This window comes from Bison bison, unplaced genomic scaffold (genome assembly GCF_000754665.1).
Source record: "Bison bison bison isolate TAMUID 2011002044 unplaced genomic scaffold, Bison_UMD1.0 scf7180017864452, whole genome shotgun sequence".
NCBI lineage: Eukaryota > Metazoa > Chordata > Mammalia > Artiodactyla > Bovidae > Bison > Bison bison.
Genome location: NW_011495014.1, coordinates 7,114,363 through 7,142,293, shown reverse-complemented (window position 1 = coordinate 7,142,293; position 27,931 = coordinate 7,114,363). Strand labels below are relative to the sequence as shown.

The following is a 27,931-nucleotide window of genomic DNA, read 5'->3' as shown; positions in this document are numbered from 1 at the left end:
TACTCCATGCTTACCTGAAGTCTGGTATTCGAGAGCCATTGTGATTTATTTAGGGAGTGTTTTGATAGAAGAAACTCTCAAAGAAACAGAAGCAGTGGAAGAAAAAAGCAAAGTGAATGAGCCATTACAGAGGCCTGGATGGGACAGTGAAGGAAAAGAAGGGGATGAGACAAAGTGACACTCATGACCAGAAAAACTTTTTTTGTTTTTGGTTGCCTTAAGTGACATTAATGTCCTTCCTCATTCTTCTCTGGAACTAGAATGGAGTGATTTGCGTTAGTTGAATAATGGAATTTCTTAAAGGGATTTCACAGCAACCATTTTGCTCGTTGCATGTATTCAAAATGCACGTTTCTGCTGCACAGAGGAGTTGGGCAGATGCCCGGGACAAACAGATGGGAAGAAGCCCCGTCAGTCACAGCTTACTCGACACTAATTCTGAAGGACACTGAGGCGTCTTCAGGGGAGAAATGCAGTAGCAATCGGAGAGTTGCTACCTGTGTGGATGCTTGTTCACAGTAGGTAGAGAAAACGGGCTGTCAACTGTGGTATTTTGGCAATTTGCCCACAAACTTCAAAAGCCAAATGGAAGAAAAGAAGGTTCACTTTCTTTGTCAAAAAAAAAACACACACACACAAAAAACCAAACAAAGCAATCTTGCTGCTAGTGCTTGAAGCCAGTTCGAAGCCATAAAATCAATCATGATTTTATGATCTCCCAGAAGCTAGCAATCATATTGCCTTGCATCTGGGGTAAAAGCAAATAACAGGTGATACATGGGAACAGGAAATTCTTAACAGCTCCCTTCCTAGGTTTATTCCAAAAGGATGACATTTACAGGAAATGATAGCGCAATAGTTAACATGGAAATGAAACATTAACACTTAATGTGGCAAGACTAGGTTAAAGGTTAGCTAGATAATCTGAGCACTTTGAGACCAACCAAGCTTTATAAAATTTACCTCCAAAATTCTGAAGAGCTTTCAGGAGGGTTATCAGAAATACTGCCAATAATGTAGTTAAATCAACAAATGTTAATAACAAGGGAAAAAGCATGTTTTTCTAATTTTGGAGACTGGTCTGGACATTACAAATTTTCTCTCTTAAAAATAACCCTAGGCTAAAGATCAGTTTGAAACCCTATTGATTGATTATTATTCTATTTTGGAAATGTTTTTATTGGTATCATGTATAACAGTATATTGTTTCTCATATAATTCTTTCTTACCACTATCCCTGAAGTTATATAAAGTTTCAAAATTGTGGGAATGTCTAAAGTGCCAAACTTACCCCAAATGAACAGATCTGACCCTGTAACTACTGAATGTGTACCACTTTGCATGTGTACCACTTGCAAAGGAGACTGAAGAACATAGGTCTCAGTTTTACTTAAGCTTTGACCTCAAATGCATTTCCTTTGGGGCATTCAAAATTTGTGCAGCTGTAGGGCTTTTTTTCCCCCTGCTTTGCTTCGTTGAATTTATTTCTCAACCTTGACTAGAATTTACTAGTATTTTCAAATATGTACATATGATTTTTTTGCTATGTAAAAAATTTAGCCTGATTGCATTTCCTAAGAGATTCAAGGAAACAAATTTCATTTTCTTTCTTTTTTTTTTTTTTTTGCAGGAAGAGGTAATTTGAGGACCATGGACAGAGAAGCCTGGTGGACTACGGTCTGGGGACTGCAACCCCACCAGGACTACGGTCCTGGTGGGGTTGCAGAATCAGACACAGTTTAGTGACTGAAAGACAGCAACAAGAGTTGGAGGGCTACCATAGAGGGATTACAATCCCAAGTCTTCAGGTCAGACATTCAGGGTCTGATTCCTAAAATATTTCTCTGGAAAATATGTGATTGAATTCTTTCCAGAATTATCACTATGAATCTATTCTCTAGCTTTTGTCTTCTCAAAACATCAGGCTTCCAGGCCTCCCTTGTACTTTGGCAGAATAGTGGCTTCAAGCAAGGTGAAGGCCAGTTGGCATCTCCACTGCTGCAGATGCACTTTGCATGGGCCACACAGACACCCCTGTTCACTGAGGCAAATACAGAAAGCTCCACGTGGTTTATTCTCTCTTCAGAAACTGCAAGTGCACTGAAAGCTGAGATTGTAAATTGCATGATTTTATACAGAGTATTGTAATTGCATATACTACTTCACCTGCTCTTGAATGGCTGAGTCAATGAGTGAACATATGTCTGATCTACAGTACAAAAACTTTCTTCAGGTTCCATCCAAAAATGGCTCAGAGGAGGTAAAGGTAGACAGTTACAGCCTCTGGTCCAATCTTCATTTCAGTTCTAAGCGTCATTTATGTTATTGTGAAAAATCAATAGAATTTGTGGTTTTCTGTTCTATGTGTTGAACAGAAATAACAATTTATGTTAAGGTCAATGCATGGATATCAGGTTTAAATTTTCAATTCATCCAAAGAAAAACTTTCAGAAGTTATCTATTCTATCTCTTCCGTTTCTTGAGGTATTCCTCTTAAATTTGAATGCCACATTTTTGGTGATAAATAAATGCACAAACATATAATGATGTATGATGGTAATGATTGTTTTTAATCAACACCAAACAAATCACTTTTTAGCTCTACCAACTTTGGAAAGTTGAATTATAAACCGCAGTTTACAGCTCTGTCCTTTGATATTGTCCCACGATTACGTGTCCCTGGTGTTTTATTGCATGGTTTAATACAAACAAGTGTGACACACAGCCAAAAAAGAATTAAGTCTATAATGCTGATAGCTGCGTTAATATTTGTAAGGCATACCATAGTCTTATATGAGACATTGTATCTTGGGATTTTTCTTTGAATTACCTTTCCTATGACTCTCTGTCACACAGAAGTATCTCTCAAAAAAGTTGAAACAGTGGAAAGGCCAAAAATCTGGGTGAGTAGGAAAGACAGAGCCTCCTAGAAGTTAAGTGTGAATAATGCCTACAGATTGTGTAACCTTATTTAATAATTTACTTATTAATTTGTTAGATTTTATCCAAATAGACTTTGCTTTTAATTGAATGGTTTTTGTGTGTGTGTGTGTGTGTGTAATTAGTGTCCACAGAATGAAAGTTTAAAAGCATATGATTACTTTTCTATTTTAAAAAAAATATCACTTGTGAGTCTAAACTCTTCTGCTTTGATTAGAGACAAAAAATACAGAAAAGTGTTGTCTGGGCCTGGCTCCTATTTGTTAAATACAGTCTGTGTTCTGTGTGCTACACAGAAATCAATAACCATTAGTGATATTAGGATGATAAAAGAAACATACTAATTAATTTTCTAAATTGCTCTTTCTGTGAAGCATTGTTTGACCTTTAGCTGTCATGCATGCACGTATATCCATGACCAAGAGTGCAATCAGACTGTTAGTTTGTGCATTTACAAGCTACTATTCTCTAATGTCACCTACTCATACCATAATAACAGAAACCTGACAGCTATAAGAAATATCCAGAAGAATCCTGCACAGTGCTTCCAAATTAGGAACAATTTTGGTGACTCTTTTTTTTTTCAGGAAGAAATGATTGAGCCATAAATTGTGGTTGAGAATGTAATTGGGAAGAAGTCAGATTTTAAATCTGTATTTCCTCTAAATGTTTTCATAATGTAATTTCCATTACATAAAATAATTGTTTTTTGGTCAAGTGAAAGTAGGAAAACACTTTCTTGCTAATATGATAGTTTAATTACAAATGAATGTCTGATATCTGTAAGTGCATAGTGCCGATGAAATCTTGAGCCATTTCTGAATTTATGAGGTAGAATCCACAAGGCTTGAGCACTCAGATGTCCGGTTTTCTACAGACCATTCCTAGAGTTATACAAATTTTTCTGTTAATTGTGAGCCATGTTAATGAAAGGCTATTAGAATGACTAAACCATGGAAAGAGAGTATTTATCATCTTTCACTACGAATTATTTTTCTACTCTTTTCCGTGAATAATTTTTTTCTCATATTGGGTAAAAATATCCCTTGATGATTAATGATAGCTTTAGATGATGTTAGGAAAACAGACAAAAAGCATTAAGGCATTAAGGATGGAGAAACCCAGAAGTTATTGCATAACTTTTGCTGACATCAGTTTCTGTTTGAATGAGAAGGCGCTCACCTGACAGCTGTGATCTGGTCCTCAACTTCATAAACACCCAGCTTTCGATACACTGCATACAGGAGTTTGTCACCTTGGAAAGCTGTTCCTCGACCATCCACCAAGGCAATGACTATCCCTTCCTTACTTGCAAGATAAGATATCCAACTAACAGCGAATATAGACCTTACACTCTGACTGCAGGGACCACCATACCTAAGGGGAAAAAAGAAAGAGAATCTCTGATGTTTTTGTGAAACTCAACTTCCCATCGGGGCCAAGAATTGCCTTTAGTATTTCCCAGTACATTTGTATGATAAAATTTCAATAACAGCAGCATTAGAACTGGCTCAGAATCAAGAGAGGACCAGGCTTTTCCCAGAGGTTTGCTACAAGGAAGTTGTTCTGGGACACAGCCCCTCCTATTCCCCAAAACGGATACATCTAGGGTTGGCATTTCAAGGAATATGTGTGGGTTTTTCGTCATTTCTGCCACCTGCCACTTGCTAAAAGCAGGCATAAGATATACTAAAAAAAATGCATGGTGTTTTAAGCAAATTGTGTGTAGGTCAGCACTGATTTGGGGTGTGATTCCACAAAATGTATTCCATTCCCTTATTTCATTTCTAACTCAATTACATAAGATGTGAAGATGATTTACAATATTTTTTTGGCTGCAATTTCTCTATCTCAAAGGTATTCTGACACATTAGGCAATTTGCCACACAAAGGAAATTCAAAACAGCAAATGCAAGCAAGTCCATCTAAAAATCTCAAAACTTTCTCAAGCTATTTTAAATAGCCATATTTTATTTACTCTGATTAGTTGGGGAATATATAAAACAGCATCAATAGGAACTGTTACCGAGGAGAATGGTTCATTCTATCTCACAAATGTGTATTTAATACAGCATGCTTTCAATAAACAGTTTTTAAACCAAAGAAAATATTACATACACTTGAATTAGCAAGGGATACTTCTTTGATTTGTCAAACTGAGGAGGAAGAATCATCTTGTACCACAATGCTTGAAAAACAAAAACAGAGAAAAATCTTCATTCCACTATACTCAGCATTATTTATTTTCTTTAATAATAATATATAATATAAAATCAACTTATAATTAGTAAATTGTGAAGAATCAAGACTATGTTTTTCTTGATTTTTATTATGTATTTTGTCTAATTTACAAGTTATTAGAAATATCGAACTATTGTTTTTCTAGAAGCATGCATTCTAAAATTAAAATTAGATAAACTTTTAAAAAATCAGTGTTGAAATGGAGCTATAGAAAAAATATCAACCTTATTCACAAACATATGAAAGATATTTCATAAAACCTTACTGCTACAGTAAGACTTTTAAATTAAGATCCTGTAATATTATAGGGTTGTACTATAATATTTACCCTACAATTTTGTTTTTAATAAGCAAGATAAGTGCTCAGCTTCATATTTATTCATGAGAAGTTTTTAAAGATCTTACTAATATCATCCACTTTAAGTTTCTTAATTTCTTCTTTGGGCAGCTGAATATTTTTCAAAGCATTTTCCAATTCCTTGTTGTCTTCCAGGATTTTAATTTCTTAAAAAAAAAAGTTCATTTTTAATTAATAGAAGTTCTATAAAAAATTTCTTTCTTAAAATGTCTTTGAATTTACTATGCATGAAACTGAAATGGTATATGGATTGCTTAAGGATTTTCATATTGACAAGCAGATTTTTAATACAGGCTTTAAAGCAGGGATGACCTTGTAAAAGACCTCAATCATTGTCTCCTAAACTGACCCTGATGGCATCAAAACACATTTTGAGCAGAATCACAGAAGTAACAATGCTTTTTCAGCCACATTTTCCTGTGTTCAACCTTTTTTTTAATAAGTACCCTGAGTAGGTAGCATTTTGAAAAAAATATTCACTAAAACAAAAGTGGTAGAAATAAAATCCATATTGCTGATACTTCATATTTAAAGCAATTAAGTATATAGCTATAAAGTTTGTTTTTAAATCTTCAGTGCACAAGATCAAATATTAAGTCTGTGATTTTTTCATATCTGTTTCTTTCTTAAACTCTTCCTGCTGTACTTGCTTAATATAGGATATTCTTTTTTTTTTTTTTTGTAATTAAATTACTGTGCAATCAATTCCTTCAAATCCTTTCTTTCAAGGTAGTTATATATCTTAGTAGGACAACCATATATACACACTATGATCTTTGTCATTCATCATAAAGTGTTAGTCACTCAGTCATGTCTGATTCTTTGTGACCCCATGGATTGTAGCACTCCAGGCTCCTCTGTCCATGGAATTCTCCAGGCAAGAATACTAGAGTGGGGTGACATTTCCTTCTCCAAGGGATCTTCCCAACCCAGGGAGTGAACCTGGTTCTCCTGCATTGCAGGCAGATTCTTTACCATCTGAGCCAACCCAAGACTCCTAAAGAGAACTCTCAAAGGGGGAACCTGGAAAAGATCTCCTAAAAAACTGCTGTTTAACTGAACAAATCCATTGATCTCCTGAGAAAAGTTAGGTTTTTGAATAATAAGTGACGTTTGTAGCTTTATTTTTAAAAAGAGGGTCTGGATGACTTCTGAGACACAGCAGGCCTGTGGACTCCTTGTTTTTGTGCTTTTTTAAAGAAGTGGTCCTTAAAGATGGGGAGCTGGGGGAGTACTTGTAACTACACTAAGTTTGCCAAACCACTTCTCTTTTAACTCTCAGTTTTCATGTACTCATGGCATTTTGCTCCAATGTGTTACATTTAATCTTAGAACAAGGATAGATGTTTTGGTATGAGTTGTATAAGATACATAATACATTTCATTTTAACTTTGGATAATCCATCAGGAAAGAGATAGTTGTGGCAATTTAAAAGTTAAAACTAAAAAAGGGAATAGCAGGAGATGGGGAGAGATAAATTAGGAGGCCGGGATTTACATATATGTACTACTGTGTATAAATAGATAAATAACAAGGACCTAGTGTATAGCACAGGGAACTATCAATACATTCAGTATCTTGTAACACCTTATAATGGAAAGGAATATGAAAGAGAATATATATATATATATATATATATATATATGGACTTCCCTGGTGACTCAGAAGGTAAAGAATCTGCCTGCAATGCAGGAGACCTAAATTTGATCCCTGGGTCGGGAAGATCCCTGGAGAAGGGAATGGGCCCCTACTCCTGTATTCTTGCCTGGAAAATTCCATGAACAGAGAACCCTGGCAGGCTACAGTCCTTGGGGTCACAAAGACTCAGACAGAACTGAGCGAATTTCACTTTCACTTTAAGGACTTTCCAGGTGGTGCTAGGGGTAAAGAATGCTCCTGCCAATGCAGGAGATGTAAAAGGTGTGGGTTTGATCCTTGGGTTGGGAGGAGAAAAAGGCAACCCATTCCAGTACTCTTGCCTGGAGAATCCCATGCACAGAGGAACCTGGCAGGCTACAATCCACGAGGTCGAAAAGAGCTGGGCACAACGGAAGTGACTTAGCTTGCATACATAACTGAATCACTTTGCTATTCACCTGAAACTAACACAGCATTATAGATGAACTATATTTCAATTAAAAACTCAAAACTAAAAAAATGAGTTAAATGAATACTCAGTTCTTAAGTACAATGGAGCCAGTCCTTCATTCTCTGTGTGCGGGTTCTGATTGTGGAACTGTCAAGGATAAAGGGAATCTATGTGGAATAAGCACACAGAGTGGCTGTAATATTTACTTAGACCATGTTTATCATTTTGCCAACAGATGCTGGAAGTCTGAGACAATCCACGGATGTTGCCTGATTGGGTTGACCTTGATTCCTTCTCTAGTCTGTTTCCAGTTAAGGACTTACTGAAATGACAAGTTGAATAGAAAAGATTATTAATGCTTCTACAGTCCAGAGTTGCATCTTTATGGATAGTGGATGAGCAATTTTCCTACCTCATGGAGCAAAATAGAATTTCATAGGGCTGTGAAGAGAGGGAGGAGTTGCAATTGGACTTCTCTATGTGGCTTTGCCTTGGAAGTATATAATATGGCAAGGATTGATACAGCCCAGACTATATCTTTTACCTTCTTTTACTCATCATTGTATACTCGATGCCCAGCATGCTCAGTACCAAGTACATGATATGTGGTTGTGTTCTCCGTATATTTGGAGACTCTTCATTATGATGAAATCAAGGTGTAAGAATGATAGATCACATCTGATTTATTTGTTAAAATCATGTTAACTATGATATATTATTCATTGATTAAATTATGTGAAGAATCTTCAGGAAACCTGATAAATAAGGCTATTCAATCAGCTGAGCAATTTTAATGAAAATCTGCTGTGTCTGAAGTTCCTAAGCCTCAAATGGGTCCTCCATGTCAAGTGTCAACTCTTCTATGTTTTTTTAGCATCTGGGTCAAGTGCTATCTGTTATTGTCCAATGACTTTACTTCACTTTGCAGAGAAAATATAGCCATTGCACTGTTTTCTACAAACTGTGGCAGGTGGATTCTTTACCAACTCAACTATCAGGAAAGCCCTATTTTCTGCAAACTTTCATAGAATTACATCAGAAATTTCCTCACTGTCTCTCATCACAAGGCCAGAGATTAATTTCCTCACCTGTCTCTGGACTCCACTTTACCCAGAGTGGAGGGACATCCACTCCTTTATGTCTTCAACCATGGTCTCCACATTTCTTCCATCAGCATTCAACCATTCTCAAATGTTTATCAGCTTTCAAAAGCTAATTTAAACCTCTATCGATCTCTTCCAGGATTATTCACCTCTTTCCTCCACTCATCAGTCAGACCTATTGAAAATAGTCTCTTTTTACTTACTTACGTCCTATGCAAACCTAAATTTACTTCAATCTTGCTTCTACCTCCACTGCTCCACTGAAACTGTTCTGACTAAGCTAATGCTCATCATTACTTTGTTAAGCTCATTGATTTAGGGCAAGTCTTGTTTCACTCTGAAGTGCTTGACACAGTCGAGCACTCCCTTTTCTTGAGATCCTCTTCTCCCCTGCATGCCATGAGTCCATACTCTCAAGGGTGTCCTTCTCCTTCTCTCTGCCCTCAGTCTCCTTTATAGGTTCATTTTCTCTTTCCATTTCTCATGTTGGTGTTCTGCACAATTTTACTCTAGGCTCATTCTTTACTACCCTTGCCCACCCTCACTTTCCCCACTCTGCTCTCTTATCCATTTCCACAAAGTAACCAGGTATTCCATAAATGAATAACTTTCCGATAGTTATCTTCAACTCAAACTAATCCTCCAACATCCAGATCCAAAAGTATGTCACTCCAGGACAGCTCCTTTTGGATACGTGTCATCAGCACCTCAAACTCAATATTCAAAACAAAATTCATCACCTCTCCAAAAACGTTATCTCCATTGTGGGTCCCGTATTTCAAGAAAAAGCATCATTGTGAATCCATTTGACCAAGTTAGACATCCAAACAGCATCAACCTCTCCCTTGTATTTATGAGTCTTAAGATTGACGTAGTCATCATTAGGAAACATTTCTTAACCCCCTATTCCAGAGGAGGAGCCCTGCTAATATGCTCTCTTGAATCTCTACTTTCCCTATCTTAATACTTTAATCCCACTGTGTTGTAACTGTCTGTTCACACTTTTGCATTCCCCACTGACCTGTAATCTCCTGAGAACAGGACCATCTCTAATGCAATATCTGTTCACTTTTAGGATGTATTTTCTAGCAAAGTGCCTGGTTTAATAGGTGCTTAATAAATCTGTATTGAATGAAAAATTTTGGCACCAAATGCAAAGAGAAACTACAAATAAATAGAAGACACAGAATCTGCTCTGAAAAGCTACTCTAAAACTTATCTGGTAATTGATTAAAAATACAGATTCCCTAGCCCAATATAAGACTTATTAAACTGGAATTTTGGAGGCGGGCCTGAGAACCTATATTTATAATAAACCTCTCTGGAGAATTTCATCATGGGGCAAGTTTGCAGAACTGCACTATAAAAGAATTTTCATTGGTTTTGAGAGTTAAAAACATGTAAATACATATAACATATATAGACACATGAACATTGTACCTATTTTGTAAGTACTGAATGAGGTGATAAAGTTTTGTAATCAGTACAAAAATTGGTATCTAGCAGAAATATGAGAAGAATAGTAAGAAAGTGGAAATTCATTAAAAAAGAGAAGCTGACCTTTACTTTGCAGTCATGCAATTATTTTCCCCGGATTCAAATGGCTAAAAGTTATCAAGATTATTTTATGCAAATCAGAGATTGTGTTCTCTTTTGAGAACAAATGAGAATTACACATTTATGGTGATTTCCATTAAAACAAAGACTTAGAAATTTGAAACTAGTCTTGCTTTAAAATTTCTCTCACTGAAGGTTGAAATGAGCCAAACTCAGAAATACAATCTGTTATTCTTTAAAGTATTTCATTATTAGACACAAGGTTAAAAAAAACAACAAAACCCCCAAAACTTCAAAACGAAACTAAATTCACAGTTTCATTATTTCAATGCTTGTCCTGTCCTGAGCTCCTGAATGGACTCTGATTTTCCTCATTGCCTTATTTTCACCTGTGCATAGGCCATTGAGCTGGCAGCCAAACTAATTCCAAAGCAGTCAGTCTCCTGACTTGTCACCAAAGCTGTCCAAGGACAATCACAGGCTTAAGTGCTGAAGTCCCTTTTTGCCCTTAGATTCCATCAACTTCAACCCCACAATGTCTCATAGTAAATCAAAAGGTAACAGAGAACCGCAGGAAGAGTCTCAGGGCAATTATACACTTGTATATCTCCGTCGAGAGTAAAAATGGTCATCTTTGAGCTGTGAACTATTTTTGAACCAATATCACGAATACAGGATGGAGGAGATCTGCCTTGATAGCAGCTGCAAATGGAAAGAGCCTCCAAATTTCAGGGCTCTCATACGTGGCAACAGTGTGATGTAGCTGTTAAAACAAAAAAGCTAGCATGATAGTCACCCTCTGCTTCGAACTGGAGTTATATCCGGAACTCATCTCCAGTTCGGGATGTTAAAAAAAAAAACAAAAAACAGGCCTTCTTATTTGGGAGGGAGAGTGTACTAAAAATCTTCAGTTTCCTTCCAATTTTAAGCTTCTGTGTTTTTATAAGGGTGATTGGCGAAGACAGGATTAATTCGTCTTACATAACTCATCTGCTTTATGCCAGGTTCTTACTGCAAATAATAATTAACTTTCATCTGATCAGGTTTGACAAAGAATAGGTTGATCAATATAATCAAAAGCTATGCAATAAGCTATATGTCACTGTTCCCCTTGCTGGTGTGGGGAAGCTGTCTTGCTTTCTCTAGTGTCACAAGAGTCCAGGATTTCTTAAGACCACAGCATGTAGGAGACAGTACCTTGGTCGGTGCGGCCATCATGAAGGGTGGAAATGGGGAGGCCTGGGCCTGTGCAGAGGATGAAACAAAAGCATGGCTTAGTTTTCAAATAACATTTAGCTTTCAGTAAGAATTGCTGGTTGTATTTATGATTGCTGTCAAGCTCAATTACCTCTTTTAATTATGCAACTATTTTTTTTTCTCCCATAAAGAAGTAAACATTCCCTTTTAAGTTACATTCAAACAATACATGAGACCAGAGCCCAGTCAAAGAACAGTCATAGGAGAATAGTTGCTTGTATATATTTCCAAGAGTGATCCTAAATAGTCAGTATCTAATTACACAAATGGGAAGCGGCAGTGATAAATGGCCTTCTGGGAAGATATGCTGTATGGGCCAGTTTTAGCTGTGTCTTTAACTTCACCAATACTCAGATTATATTTTCAATTTTGCTTCCTGGTTCAATGTTCAGTTTATTTTGGTAGGTTGAGCTCAGCAACTTTTTTTTGCTTTCACTTAATTGCTATGAAATTAGTCGCACAGTTGTGTCCGACTCTTTGCAATTCCATGGACTGCAGCCTGTCCAGCTTCTCCGTCCGTGGAATTCTCCATGGCAAGAGTACTGGAGTGGGTTGCCATTTCCTTCTCCAGGGGATCTTCCTGACCCAGGGATCGAACCCGGGTCTCCTGCATTTCAGGCAGATTCTTTACCAGCTGATTCTCTAGGAAAGCCCCCTTAATTGCTATAGGCAGAAATTAATTTATACAGAAAATATTTCCTGTTCAAAATGCTGTGACAGGACACATTCCCTACGAAACAGACCTAGAAGGAGGTCTGTTTTGTGCACCAAAAGTTCGTCTGGGGTGCTGTATTAGGATCCCAGCTGTGGGGGAAGAGAAAAAAAGGGGGGGTACTGAGGGAAAGTGGGGCGGGATGCAGTCACAACAGAGACCTCAGCCAACCTCACTGGGAGCTCTGGAGCTGGCTGGCCTTCGGCGCTGTCTTGAATGGAGCCAACTAGTTTGCCTTTTATCTCCCAGAATGGAGTGATTCTTGGTTTTGGCCTGAGAGACGAGTGATCTCTGGCTTGGGTGCAGCGGGCCCAGCTGTAAGCTTTTAGCCACCAGCTCTTTCAGCAGCTGGAGAAATGACGACTCAGTCCTGAAGGTAGGAGGTCTGAGTGGCAAACCAGTGTCCACCATATATTTTGACATGGAATTCAGGTTCTCTGTGCAGAAATTGGCCCCCTTTCTTTTCTTTTTTTTGATCTTAATTCCCCAACCAGGGATCTAATTTTTTCTCTCCTGCAGTGCAGCGGAAGCATGGAGTCCCAGTCACTGGACTGCCAGGGAAGTCCAAAAATTGGTCATTTTAACAATATCTGTAAATATTTTTAAAAAAAACTATTACTTGAACTATAGAATAAATAATACCTAGAAATATGTTTGTAAAGTTATTAGAAACCCTGGATGTGAGTAGTTCCTTCTTCTGCCTTGCACCTGACATCTTTTGGCCTACAGAGAAGATGCTTTTGACTTGCTTCTCAGTGTGCTATAAGTGTTAAAAGTGGCAGGCCCCACGGGCGAAGCCAGAGGCTGTCTGGTTACACCCACATTTGTATGAGTAATTGTGATTCTGGGGTCTTAGTCCCATTTTCCAATTAACCTTTATAGGCAGTTAACCTTTCCAGTTAACCTTTATATTTTGATTTCCTGCCTGACTCCTCAATCTGACCTGAGAGCGAGGAGAAAGGATATCATTTATTAGGCTCCCTCAAAAACCAGCAATACTTACTGTGTGGAGTCTCAATTTTATAGAATTTAATTTCAGAGATTTTCATTTTGATTAGATTTTCTTCAACATTATTAAAATGTACAAATACACATTGTAATTTTTGTTAGCATGTAAGGTCATGTATGGATGTGAGAGTTGGACTGTGAAGAAGGCTGAGCACCGAAGAATTGATGCTTTTGAACTGTGTGTTGGAGAAGACTCTTGAGAGTCCCTTGGACTGCGAGGAGATCCAACCAGTTCATTCTAAAGGAGATCAGCCCTAGGTGTTCTTTGGAAGGAATGATGCTAAAGCTGAAACTCCAATACTTTGGCCACCTCATGCAAAGAGTTGACTCATTGGAAAAGACTCTGGTGCTGGGAGGGATTGGGGGCAGGAGGAGAAGGGGACAACAGAGGATGAGATGGCTGGATGGCATCACTGACTCGATGGACGTGAGTTTGAGTGAACTCCAGGAGATGGCGATGGACAGGGAGGCCTGGTGTGCTGCGATTCATGGGGTCACAAGGAGTCAGACACGACTGAACAACTGAACTGAACTAAACTGAAGAAAATGAGACATGAATCTGAATTTCTAAACTTTAGTCAAACAGCACCCACCTTATGGGATGTTCATAGGTGTGCAGTTCCAGTAGGGATAACTAGCATATATCTTTTGTCCAAACTATGAGACAAACTAATGACCGACTGCCCTTGACACAAGTGGCCTGAAGGTGTGGCCCTAGTGGCAGAGTATTCTTTGCCCTGCTTTTGTTCCATTAGCATCATCAATATGATTTTACCTACTTCAGTCCTATTATCTGGGATTTACTCACCATCTCTCTCAGAGAGTTTGAAGTTACATAATGAAGCTTTACTCTTAGTCCTAAAGGGGAAGATTTCAAGGTTTTTCCTATGATGGTGCAGTGACTCATTTTACTGGAGCTTCAAAAACACCAGACGATGTGATGCTTCCCACACAGTATATTTTTTGCTAAATGGGAAATTACCATACTGCCGAGGAAGAGTGAGTGTGGAAAAGTCAGGCGATTCAAGTTCCAGAAAGGAGTCTTTCACCAACTTTTGATGAGAGATTAGTATTTGATTTCTTACTCTTCAGGGGGTACTTAGGCTCAAGAAGATCTTAGGAAGACACTAAGAAGTGGTATAGTGCTTTCAAAAAGCATTAAAGCACTGTACAAATGCAGAATACATAAACTATAAATGTGTTTGTATGAGTAGGGTCACTGATGTCTTTATCAGTAAATATATCAGCATAAAGGGCTTCCCTAGTGGCTCAGAAGTAAAGAATCTCTCTGTCAATGCAGGAGATGCAGGTTTGATCCCTGGGTCGGGAAGATCCCCTGGAGAAGGAATTGGCAACCCACTCTAGTATTCTTGTCCGGGAAAACCCATGGACAGAGGAGCCTGGTGTTGCTGTAGTCCATGGGTTGCATAGAGACAGACACAACCTAGCAACTGAACAACAACAAATATCAGCATAAAAATGAGGCTTGGGGTGTGCTTTGCAAAAGGCAGCAATGTTTTGATCTCCCCTAGTTACCTAAGTTCGTTCCACAAACATTCTACGTCTATCATGCACTAACCATTCTTTTTTGGCCTTATGAATATAAAGATGAAAAGAAAGTTTATTCTGCCTCCAGGAGAGAAAATAGACAACCAGATGATTCAGGACAGTTATTTCAATGATACCCTGTGCCTGGCATGTAAGCTTCAATATATGCTGCACGAATACGTAGCTTGGGATGAAAAATGTTGCACATAAATTGAGAGGGACATTTAACGTATACCTTGAAATGCTGTAGCCACAATCAGCACATATGGTCATGAACAACAATCTTTTGACTTTACAGAGATGCCACAGACCAAACCTTTTGTGAAAGTGTTGTATTAAAGTGGTATCTTGTGCCATCTTGAAGGGAGCATTTGAATTAAAATGCTTACTCATTTTCACATAGTCAAAAGAGCTGGGGTGAGGGTCTGGGCCCAGGTGATTGGACTGAAGAAGTGGCATGTCAGGGTAACTTTTCTTTTGGCAAGTAAAGGGAACCTCAGGGTCCTCTACACTGAGCAGGGATTGAAATCAGTCAGAGATTCTGTTTATATTCTGAGCTGCCCACCTGAATATCAGCAGTTGACACCAGAAATAAGAAAGGCATTATGTTTTGTAATAACTCCCTTTTGTTTTCTGTCCACCCTGAACTCTCAGGGAAACTCAGGGATTAATAGCGGTGGGGGAAGGGGTGTCAGAACAAAGAATGGAGGGGTAGATACGTTTCAGATCAGTTTTCCAAAATCCCCATAATGACTAGCAAGGACCTAACATATCTCAATGATTTATTGGTTGCCTAACCCAACTTTGCTATGTGTTCAAGATACAGATGAAAGGTTATGCATAAAATAAAATTATCTGGATAGAAATTATTTGTTAAATGGACATGTAACCTAAACAACCAAGAAATTATCTGGATAGAAATTATTTGTTAAATGGACATGTAACCTAAACAACCAAGAAACATCTAGTATATTTTATGGGCTTTTTTTTTTTTTAATACTTGAATGAATTACTTTTCATGTTTCTCAAATTCAGAAAGGATATACTAGGTGACAAAAGCTTATTTTCCATACCCATGGAAGCTATAGTTCAAAGAATTGCTGGCCTCCAAGACAAACAGCTCAGATTTCTTTCCCTGGCTATAGGAGACTGTCATTTCTCCAAGCAAATGGGGCTGAAGTCCAGGAACCATTTTATCAGAGGATGCTTCTTTTTATGATATTGCTCTCACAATACAACGTCATGGTGCTGTGGTACATGGTGGGTACGAGGTTGGGATTTACAGCCAAGAAACTCTTACTCCCATCTGGCTCTGATGCTTACCAGCAGTGTGGACCTTTTACAAAAGGTCTGTTTCCTCAACTGCAAAAAATGGAGATAATAATACCTTCCTAACCTCCTTACATTTTTTCCCGTAAGCATTAGATAAGATAAGGCAGATAAGGTCCTCACATATAACAGGTGCTCAATAACCTGTAGCTAAGGATTGATCAGATAATGGTGACAAGAACAAGGAAAGAGGCAGAGGAGGTAGAGCGTGTGTTAGGTCCGTTACCTACCATAGCAGACGAGTGCGTAGTACTTGGCATAGTCGCTGAAACTTGCTGTGTAATATTGGCACCTTTTTTTCCTTAGATGGCAAGTAATGCACTTCTTGCTTGGAGAATGGCTTCCAATGCTAATTCTGGAGGGAAATGAAAATAAAACTAAAAGCTGAAATTTTGAGATTGTATTTATCAAAATGTACTACTCTGTGCAAAATGACTGATTTACATATTAACATCAAGCTCACTATTTTTCTGTTGCCAACATCATTTAAAGTAAAGGGAGAATCACAGTATTTTGATTTATCTGATCTTCAATCCATCTTTGCCTGAATAGGCACAGACGTTGAGGGAGAAGCCCTCGGCGGTTTTCTGGCGGTGGGAGAAATATCTAGCACCTCAAATGGGAGCGAGGTAGTCACTTCTCATAGCTATCAATCTCTTACTTTACAAAGTGGTTGAGAATGCATAGTTCTTTCATGTCCCATGTACCATCTCTCTCCCATCTGCTCAAAGCAAGTCATGTTAAAATAAATCACACATTATAGGAATAAATACAATGGCTGGTATACAGTACTAACTTAATGAATGTGTATTACATGAATTTTCTCAATACCTCCTATAATGTGTGCTCCCATGGCAAAACAGACAATAAAGATTTGACAGTATCACCAAAAAGGGGATCTCTTGTCCTTATCATATATCTAGAAGGGGAGGAAAAAAGCCAAACAAACATGGTTCTCAGTAGATCTCATGCCTTTCATTTTATTTGGCAGGAAATCTGGGTTCATGGAAGCTCTTCTTGGAAATGCCCCCTCAAAATGGCCCTACACAAGCCAACCTGTACCTACCACTCTGGGGAAACTCTCTGAGTAGTTGGCTTTAACATACAACTCCCAGACCTTACCCCAAACCCTCAGAGTCTCATTTGGGGAGGACCAGGTGGTTTTACGCCAGGATGCAGCCAGAGGTGGAGTCCTGATGTGGCTGGTAAGTGTACCTGTGGCCACTGCAGTGTTCCTTCTACTGCTGCCCCGACTTGCCTTGAGCATGGTAGAGGGTGATCAGTCATTGCTATCCTCAGAGGGGGATTTTTCTCAACATATGAAAAGCTATGACCCAGAAGAGAACAGAGGAATGCAGCAGAAGGAAAAATTCATTTTCTCACTACAGTTAGTAGTAATCACATTTATATTTTGGTGTGATCTTGGAAAACATTAGGTAGGCAGTTAGCAATAAGGGGTCAAGTTCAGAATGCCCAGGTATAAATCCTGGCCCAGCAACATCACTGACTGCATAGAGTTGTTGTCGTGATTAAATGAAATTACATGTATCAAGCAGATAAAAATGTGCAAGGCCTATAGCAGACCACCAACCCATGGAAGCTATTGTTTTCACTTCCATATCCAGAAGGGACTATTCAGGGCACTATTCCAATCACCATATGAACAGAGATGAATTCCTTCTAATCATAATAGTCTCAAAGCAAGTCATGTTAAAAGAAATCACGCATTATAGGAATAAACACAATGCATGGTATACAGTAGTAACTTGACGAACGAGGGTTACATGAATTTTCTCAATTACCTCTAAATTTAGTTGAAATGTTTAATGCCATGTTTACATCAGCATTAAAATTCCTTAATTTTTCTTTTTGAAAACATTTGGTTAGCTAGTATGTTAGGGCATATATTTTTATAGTGATGTAGTATACACATTCTCTGAATATTTTAATTCATAAATTAATTTTATTACATTTCAGCTTTTTAAAAATATTTTATACATTCTGAGGACTCTGATAGATTTTTATTCAAATTTCAATATATAAAAATATTAGAATGAATTGACATAAGTTACCTATAGATATTTCTTCTTCCAGGGTAGCCTTCAAATTCATTGCTAGAATAAAACCTGAAAATACATTCAGAAGTTACCAGATAATTATTGATGGCTAAATGGTGATAGAATTGTTCAGTTTAGTTCAGTCTCTAAGTCGTGTCCAACTCTTTGCGACCCCATGAATCGCAGAACGCCAGGCCTCCCTGTCCATCACCAACTCCCGGAGTTCACTCAGACTCACATCCATTGAGTCAGTGATGCCATCCAGCCATCTCATCATCATATATAGTAAACAATATAGTCCAACTTTAATGGAATGAAGCAATTAATTAGCGCTTATGTACACAAAATGTTGCTGTTCATACTTCTGAATTTTATGTACTCTGACTTATACATATATAAAATATATTTACACAAATATATTTATAAATTATAGGCAAAATATTAAATTATGTTGAGTACTCTTTTTTGGTTAAGCTAGGATGTTTGATTAATATCACTTCTTTCCAATCCATAATTAACAGTTTACTGATTTCTTTGTGCTATACTATTTAATTTTGTCTATGATTTTTGAATGTTTTGAATTTAGTTTACAGAAGCACTGACAGTAGATCACTTTTTTATAAATCAGGAAACTCATCTACCCAAGGATACCACACAAAGGAGCATGCTAAATACCCAGAAGCAAAACAAGTCACAAGAGAGCATGCTTGTTACTTAAGTATCTCGGTCCCAGTTCTAACCTGTCTTAACAAAGTGGGAAATCCAATTTAATGGGCATGATTTTCTCCTCTGTGAGTTCATCTGAATATAACAAAATAACTGACATTTAATTTTTAGAAAGAGCACAATAAAATGTTAAAAGTTTTAGGTTTGGTTTCTTATTTTTAATTCTCAGAACTTTTCATTCACCCAAGTACTTGTATATCCTCACTGAAACAACAACCTTGTTATTCCCAGTAAAAGGCACCAGTGTGCACGGTCATTGTGTCTGAATCTTTGGGGCCCCATGGACTGTAGCTGCCAGGCTCTCTGTCCATGGGATTTTCTAGGTGAGAACTCGGAAGTGGGTTGCCATTTCCTCTTCCAGGGGATTTTCCAGCCCATGGATAGAACTTGTGTCTTCTGCGTTGGCAGGTGGATTCTTTACCACTGAGTCACCTGGGAAAACCCCCAGTAAAAGGAAAAGGCAACAGGATACACCTGATTCCTACTATTAACTTTACCTTCTAAACCAGCATCCTCCTAAATGTCTTACTGACTTCATAGGACTCCAAACATCACTATACTTGCTTTTCCCACATCATCTCAAACTACCTGTGAATAAACTACTCAGATTTTTCCAAACTGCCTCCTATAGTTTTTTTGTTATGTCAAAGGTTTCTCAATTGTCTTTGTCTCTAACACTTAGAACAGAGTCCACATTCCCTCTTTCCCTTCCCTTTTCCCTCACAGCCACTGACTTACCTTTTCAGCCTCTGTCTCTCTTCACTGTCTGTCTGCCCTTCCTCTCATTCATTTAACTATTTTGTGCCAGGCACTATCCCATGTTCCAAAGATTTAAAAAAATGGAGACATAGTTTTCTCTCAGCGTCTGCATTTCATTGCCACTATTCTAGTTCAGGCTTCAGTGCCCTCAGGCCTAGATTATGACCATACCAGGGTCTTCTGCCTTCAGTTTTCCCCAACCTCCTAAATATATTATTCCTGAAATCTCCCATTAGGTTTTATCTTGTCACTCATCTTACACGGGCAGTTTTAATGGCTGCTCCATGTAATGGCTAAACTCCTTTGCTGACAGTTCAAAGAATTCCATGGATTGGCAACAGGTTTCTAAACAAATTTTATCCAGTGAAGCTGGACTAATCTTCCTCTTTTGCTCTTAGAATTCAAGCTAATGGCAGGGAAGTTACAAGAGAGTGCCCTAGATTTGGACTTTATTAGAAATAAAGGGGAAAAAAACCCCTACACATTCTTGATTAGAAATGTTTGATCAAAAATGCTTATTTTAAGATGGTCTATTTAGATAGTACACAGGATGGACTGAAAAGGAAATACCTAGAAGAAAGAAGCCCCATGTTGAGGTTAATAATAAGAATCTTAGATTTAGTATATTTTAGGTTTAAATCCTAGTTCTACCACTAACTATGTAGCCTTGCCCAAGTTAATTAAATTTCCAAGTATCAGCTTTCTCATCTGTAAAACTGGGATTATCATTTCTACTTTATATTATGTGGTACACAGCAATCACTTAATCAATAATAGCTATTACAGATAATAATCTCAAACATGTACAACAATGAATCACTGCAAGAATGTTTCTTATCAAGGGGCTGCCCTCATGGACTTCTGAATCTAGCTTATTGCTTCAAGTGCTAGAGGGAAAATTTGTCTTTAGGACCAGTTACTATTTTAAAACTTTTATACTTTTAATGTAATTATATACCAACTATCAGAAGAGAAATTACCACCTACTAAATGTTCTTTCCAAAAAAGGAAATTGTGTTGACTAATTATTAAAGAATGTGTAATTTAATGAAACCACAGCTGTCTGAACTACACTTTAGAATAAGTAACAAAAATGCTCTTAACTGAAAGCAGTGATGCTGTAGATTTCATCCATCCATCAGTGCCAATTAAAACCTGAATGGTGCATCAAGCTTCATGCAATACTTACAGTGAATCCTGTGTTACTCTGAATATATTTATGGCCTCCCACTTGCCACTTGTAATTTGAATAGCATTTTCCTATAAAAAGACAAACATTATGTTGTGTGAAGCTGAGCGTTATTTGAGCAACCTCAAGTGAATGATCTTTCAGGAGATAAATCTTGGAAGGAACATACCACAGTGTCTCTGATATAGTGAATATGTTTGTAGCCATCCTTGTCACTAAATATTTTGTAGTATGAAATGGTATCATGGCTGAACACTGGTGTTGAAACAAAGAACTGAAAGAAATGAACAGAGGTTATGTTCAGGAGACAAACCAAACTAAAATGATTGATTTTTTAAAAGCCATGTGTAGTTACAAGTATCGGAACCACAAAGTCTTGCCTCCCCTTCCTTCCCGCACTCACACCCTGGATTCCTTCCTTTCAAATGGACAGCTTTTCTCGTGCTTCTAACAGGCACTTATACATTCCAACTGCTGCTTAATTGTTACTACATATCCTTGGGTTTATATTGCTTAGTTTGAATTTCTGTATTCTGAGGTTATGTGGTTTGACATAGTTAAAAAAAACTCACAAATGAATGTTGATGTTTAACTAAGTCAAACTTCAAAATGGTATATTTGACCAAAATGTGACTTTTCTGAATGCTGATAGCCTCTTTTAATTCTTGATTTGTTTGATATCAAGCACCTAATACTGATGATGCAATAAAGACATTTTAAATATTAAAATATCATAAACTGCTAGTCACAGCTTTTAATGGCAGAAAGGGACTTCTGGACTTGAGAGAAAAATGTAACCAATAACAAGACAATGAAAGGTGTACTCCTTGAGCTTAGGGAACAGACCAAACCCCACTGTTCACCTCTGACCTCTTCCCAGGGCCCATGCTCACCACCTGTAGGGAATTGCTGAAGAACCTAAGGAGTTTCTGCCACAGGTCTAGTGTGTCCTGAACAGAGCAAGCTACAACTCAGCATCCTGAAAGGTACAGATAATTAAAGTCCTGTAAATGTCCTGACATCAGATTTTAGCTAGTAGTCTCTCCCATTAGAAAAAGAGACTCATTGTACATTTGCTGGTTTCCATTTTTATCCTGGTCATTGGGTGGAGGAAGGATGGTAGCATGGTGAAGGGGCTCCATGAGGAAAGATCTATTCTACATCATACAGAGTAGATATTCCCGCAAGTTATTCCAAACTAGATTTCTTAGCATGAGTGCTTCCACATGACAGTGTTAAAATATTCAGACCCTTCACAATTGTCCAAGCAACAACAATCAAAAGACTACCAGTAGTTTCAGCTACAAACACCTAATTTGCTGACACTCATCTTGCCGGGACACACTTTACAGCAAAGGGAAGTAGTTGTAGGTATTTTTAATGATGATCCTGTGTGTAATCTGACATAATGTTTTTTAATAAAAGTCATGATTATGATTGAATGATATTAAAATGTAACTTTTTGATGTGGTATCTCTGGGGTCTAACTGCTGCTCCTGCTGCTGCTAAGTCGCTTCAGTTGTGTCCGACTCTGTTCGACCCCGTAGACGGCAGCCCACCAGGCTCCCCCGTCCCTGGGATTCTCCAGGCAAGAACACTGGAGTGGGTGCCATTTCCTTCTCCAATGCATGAAAGGGAAAAGTGAAAGTGAAGTCGCTCAGTCGTGTCCGACTCTTAGCGACCCCATGCACTGCAGCCTACCAGGCTCCTCCGTCCATGGGATTTTCCAGGCAAGAGTACTGGAGTGGGGTGCCATTGCCTTCTCCAGGGGTCTAACTAGTGTCCCCCAAATTCTTTTCCACCTAACCCAGAAGATAACTGCTATGGATTGAATGTTTCTGTTCCCCCAAATTCATATATTGAAACTCAACCCCTATTAAGATGGTATTTGGTATCAAGACGTGGGGGCCTTGGGAAGTAATTAGGATTCGATGAGGTCATAAGGGTACAGCTCTCACGAATCGGATTAGCCCATTTCCAAGAATTACCAGAGCGTGTCCTCCCCCTGCTCTGCTCTCCGCCATGGAGGATACAACAAGAAGTTGACAGAAGAGAGCTCTCACCAGAACCTGACGATGCTGGCATTCTCACCTCAGACTTCCAGCCTCTGGAACTGTGAGAAATGATTTTCTGTTGTTTATAAGCCACTCAGTGTAGGATACATTGTTATAACAGCTCAAACAGAGTAGGATAATGACCTATTTGAAAATAGCATTTTCAAGGTGTAATCAAGGTTAAGAACTGAGATGTGATCATAGTGGATCCAAGTTGGCCCTAGAGCCAATGATTGGTGTCCTCATCAGAAGAGATGAGGGTCAAAGAGACCCAGGGGAGTAGGTCATGTGACGATGAAAGCAGGGGTTGGAGCTGGTGGAGCTCCAGCCAAGAAAGGCCAAGGATTGCCAGGAGACCAGAAGCTGGAAGAAGTGAGAAAGGATTCTTCCCTGGAGACATCTAAGTATGGCCCCATCAACCCCTTGACTTTGGACTTCTAGCCTCCAGAATGATGAGAGAATGAATTTTTGTTGTTTTAAGCCAAGTTTGTGGTAATTTTTTACAGATACCCTAGGAAACTAATATGGTGTCCTTATCTCTTTGGCATAAAATTGATGTTTTTAATAAAATAAAAAATGGAATAATGAGAAACTTCTGTCTCCTTACATGAGACACTAATCATAACACCAGTTCTGGCAGGATTCTGGGTATTGACTCATTGAAATTGAAAGCCATGAGGCCCCTGAATAGGAAATTCTTATTTGCAATTTTGTGGAAGGAATTTCATTAGTAGTGGTCTGAAAAATCATTCTTTCATTTTAGAACGAGGCTTCACCCTCTTAGCCAAGTGATTCCTTATTACTGAATACTTTACAGTGTCTTCCTCTCCCCATCAAGATGAAAGATGAAAATTGGCTCCACATTTTCTCAACCACTGTAATGGAACTGGGGTCACAAATACTATAAGGTACCTTAGTGAAAAAAGTACTCACTTTACATCTGCAGAGAGTTAAGGAACTCTAAAAACGGCTTAGTTCCAGATTAAAATAGAAAATTTCATTTTCATTGAAAACAGAAAGTAAGAGGGCAGAACATTATGTTTCAAGATAGTAGAATCAGGCAAACAGGAAGAGTATTTTTGTTAGGCAAAGACTGTTATCTTCTCTCCTTTAATTGCACACATCCAAGACAGACGCTTTAGATGAACAGGTAACTTGGGTGAGGTAAAGAGAGTGTAAAATATTTCCGCATTCACACTGCCAGAGTGAGATCCATAATGCATCCTGAGTTAAGTGCTCCGGCAGCAAGTCACGCCTGGGCCCTAGATAACCACATGTCACTAGGTGGTCCTCAGTTTAACAAGACGTCCTCACAGCTCCCTTTATCATGCTTAGATGTACTGATAAACTCCTCATCTCTACTTACAAAGTCATTGAAAATATTTTTCTTGGAAGGTAAGATGATGTAACACCAGTTAATTTTTTGCCACAGATGGTAAATAACCTGCTTATGGAAGGCTGATGCCTAAACTGAGCCCACATTTAGTCAAAGGCACAGACTTTCAGGCATCAAGTAGAGCATCCATTTATCTAAGCCATAGGATTTCACCAACAACTCAAATGTGATGCGGTGTATGGCTTAATTATTTTTAAATGATTTAAATGTGGCTTTGCATTCTAAGCATTATGTGTTTAGTATTTGTTCTTCACATTTTAGTGATTAAATACTATTAATAGAGTCTTTGATTAAATCTTCCTTTTTTGTCTGCTCTCCACAGAACAAAAAAAAAAAAATTTTTTTAAGTGAATTTGTTGTTATTTTTCTGATAAAATACCAAAGAAGAAATTAGAGCATTTCCCCCAAATTAAGACACAATATCTCATGTGGAAGAAAAGGAAGTGACTTTAAGAACTTCCTTAAAGTTCTCAAGGAAGTATTTGCTAGTTCTCTGCCTGAATTAATAGGTTAACTGCCATTTAGTCTCTTTTCTAGTTCATAGGTGATCTCTGAAGGCCTTTTTCATTTTAAACCTCTTTGACAAATACTAAAGGAAAAACTGGTCTAAAATTGCTCTTTAAATTTATATTAATATGACTAGCCTATACACTTTATCTAAAACCCTCATAAATATTATTTGAACAGATGTCTGAAAAACAAATATTTCTGGGTTATTTCTAGGTAATTTTATTAAGCCACTGGTTTGATTATGGGTCAAAGGAAGCTATGCAGCACATTATGACATATGAGTTATGACTATACAAAGTCATGACTCCAAAAAGCTTGTCAGGACTTATAAAATCTAATGAATGGCCCCCTTGAAAATAGCTGCCTTGGGGAAGTGTGAACTTACTCTTGAAAACTCACTTCAAAAAAATTTCCACAATTCTTCTAATATTCAGAAAGTTAGTGACTATTGGATACATTTGGAGAAATTGAGATTAGTACACAGGAAAACTAATTTTTTCCATTAGAATTCTAAAACTGTAGATACTATAATGATCTAGTGTAAAATAATATTTTGCAGATGCGTATTTCATTTATTCACTAGATTTATTTTGGCATGATTTTTGATTTAATGTAGAGACCTCATTCTCCCTCAAAGGGCATGTATGTGCTTCCACTGAGGGTATTTAAACAATGTTCTAAAACTTTAGAAGTCAATTCATTCAGCTGTTGTTTGCTGGGATTACAAGACTTATGCTATACAGACTATAAAAATTTACAAGATAAAATTGTCCTCAACCTGCTTATAAACAGATTTCAAAAGATGTGTTTTAAAGCATTTCAGAGTGTTCCGAATGGTGCCAGTATTTTCAGAATAAATGTGTATGGATTCCTAAGATCATGTCTTTGATAAGATTGCTGGTATCATGGTTTGTCTATTTGTAAAATCACATCATTCATATTACTTTATAGAAACTCTAGCTATATCATTATCATGGAGAACATAACTAAAGATATTTTCAAGTATTCTTTCTTCTCTCAGTCTTTACAGGAAATCTCTATAATGACAGTGAACTCATAAATTAAAATTTTCTCTTTTCTCAAGTTTTCAAATGCTGATCTAGGAATTATCTTTCTGGAAGGCAAGCTTCTGGTTGACCTAGAATCCAAAAAATTTAGAAAATCCTGTTCTTTCACTGACTTCTTCTCTTTTTTCCTGTTACTTATACAATGTTAAAGAGTGAAATAAAATAGGATTTTCTTTTTCTTTTTTTGTCTGAATTACACACTTATCCTTGTTACCTTGTTAGGTGGTACTAGTGGTAAAGATGATGCCTGCCAATGCAGAAGACATAAGAGATGCTGATTTTATCCCTGGGTTGGAAGGATCCCCTGGAGGAGGGCAGGGCAACCCACTCCAGTATTCTTGCCTGGAAAATTCCATGGGCAGAGGAGCCTGACGGGCTACAGTCCATAGGGTCAAAAAGAGTTGGACATAACTGAAGTGACTTAGCCTGCACCCATGTACAGTTACCTGCATAAAAAAAATAAAGTAATAACTATTCTCTGGTTAGGGGCTTCCCTGGTGGCACAGACAGTAAGAATCTGCCTGCAATATGGGAGACTGGGGTTCAATCCCTGGGTCAGGAGGATTCCCTGGAGAAGGAAATGACTATCCACTCCAGTATTCTTGCCTGGAGAAGACCATGGACAGAGGAACCTGGTGGGCTACAGTCCATGGGGATGCAAAGAGTTGGATAAGACTGAGCGACTAACACAACTAAATTCTCTTAATGAATAAAACTGAAGTATCTTTAACTGAAGATAGAAAGTAAATATATGTAAGCTAAAATTGCTGGATCTAGGAAAGTATACAAAAAATAATTTTCAATACCTGAAGATGTTTACTTCACTCTCCATCTTAATTTAAATTTTTATAAGACTTATCATCTCAGAATTTACTTCTGAATTCTTTATTGTCCCTTGTCTTGGGTTAATGTGTTAAACTATATAAGAGTTTCTTTTTTCTTTGCATGTGTCCAAATCTCAGAAGTAGTCTTTCTTTTTTTTACCCAAATGTTAGTTGAATTCAATGCCATATTTGTGATAAATGGTAGCATCCTTACAATATTCATTTATTATTTGTCTTATTTTGTGTTCTTCGTATAAGATATAAGATACAATTGATGTTTTCCTAAAACACGATTTAGTTTTACACAAAAATCCTTAAAAATCACTGAATAAATCTATCCAAAATAATCCAGATATATATGATTACAAACTGTAACAAAACACACACTTCCCTAACTGATACCACTTTACTTAAAAACTAGAATAAATATGGGTATGTATGAAATTAATCTACTCACTTATTTATATAAAATATAATGAGAGGTAGGGTTGTCTCTAAACCAAGGATACCAAATGTAATTATTTTCCCTGGATTCAAATGGCTAAAAGTTATCAAGATTATTTTAAGTAAATCAGGGATTGTGTTCCCTTTTGAAAAATGATATTTATTACATTTTTAAAGAAGCAATATTAATTATAGATATCAGAGAGTTGGTTGAAAAAGTTAAGAAATGAACGTGAGGTATATGATTCATTCTCAATAGAATTCTAGATATATAGACATTAAAATTGTCTGGCACAAAATTGCTGAAGGGATCACTACCTTTGTGTTTTTTACCTTGTTATTTTTCTATAAAATCAAGTAGTGCCAGTTTGCATACATTTCAAATAGTCCTTTAATAGCTGAGAATTTAATTCATGTATACCTGTGATAGATTCATTTTGATATTTGGCAAAACTAATACAATTATGTAAAGTTTAAAAAAAAAAAAAAAAAAGATCAAATGAAACATAGTATTAAGAGGACAGTTTTTTACTCTGGACAGTTGAACAAGTTAAGCTGGCTGGTCAGAGTGTACTACTGTTAGTCAACCAACTATACACTTGAGTTGAAGATGACTAGATTCAAAATCGTATGCAACATCACTATTGCGTACATAAGGATGATCTGAGGGCTGTGTCTTATTGCAAATCATTCATAATTCTGGTTAAATTTTCCACAAGTCAGTGACTGGAATTATAACAACATCCATGGAGACCTACCACA

At 37.5% G+C, this 27,931-nt stretch overlaps 1 protein-coding gene across 1 annotated transcript in view; it reads right to left on the bottom strand.

Annotated features, from left to right (window-relative positions):
• Positions 1 to 27,931, bottom strand: part of FAP (fibroblast activation protein, alpha) — a 78,086-nt gene that overhangs the window by 13,380 nt on the left and 36,775 nt on the right. Inside the window, exons 12-20 of the mRNA XM_010859022.1 lie at positions 21,946 to 22,031; positions 21,044 to 21,191; positions 20,875 to 20,945; positions 18,216 to 18,269; positions 16,374 to 16,498; positions 11,487 to 11,534; positions 5,587 to 5,685; positions 5,059 to 5,128; positions 4,123 to 4,317 (exon numbers count right to left, since the gene is read on the bottom strand). Of these exons, the coding sequence (XP_010857324.1) occupies positions 4,123 to 4,317; positions 5,059 to 5,128; positions 5,587 to 5,685; positions 11,487 to 11,534; positions 16,374 to 16,498; positions 18,216 to 18,269; positions 20,875 to 20,945; positions 21,044 to 21,191; positions 21,946 to 22,031 (896 nt within the window). The remainder of the gene's footprint in view (positions 1 to 4,122; positions 4,318 to 5,058; positions 5,129 to 5,586; positions 5,686 to 11,486; positions 11,535 to 16,373; positions 16,499 to 18,215; positions 18,270 to 20,874; positions 20,946 to 21,043; positions 21,192 to 21,945; positions 22,032 to 27,931) is intronic.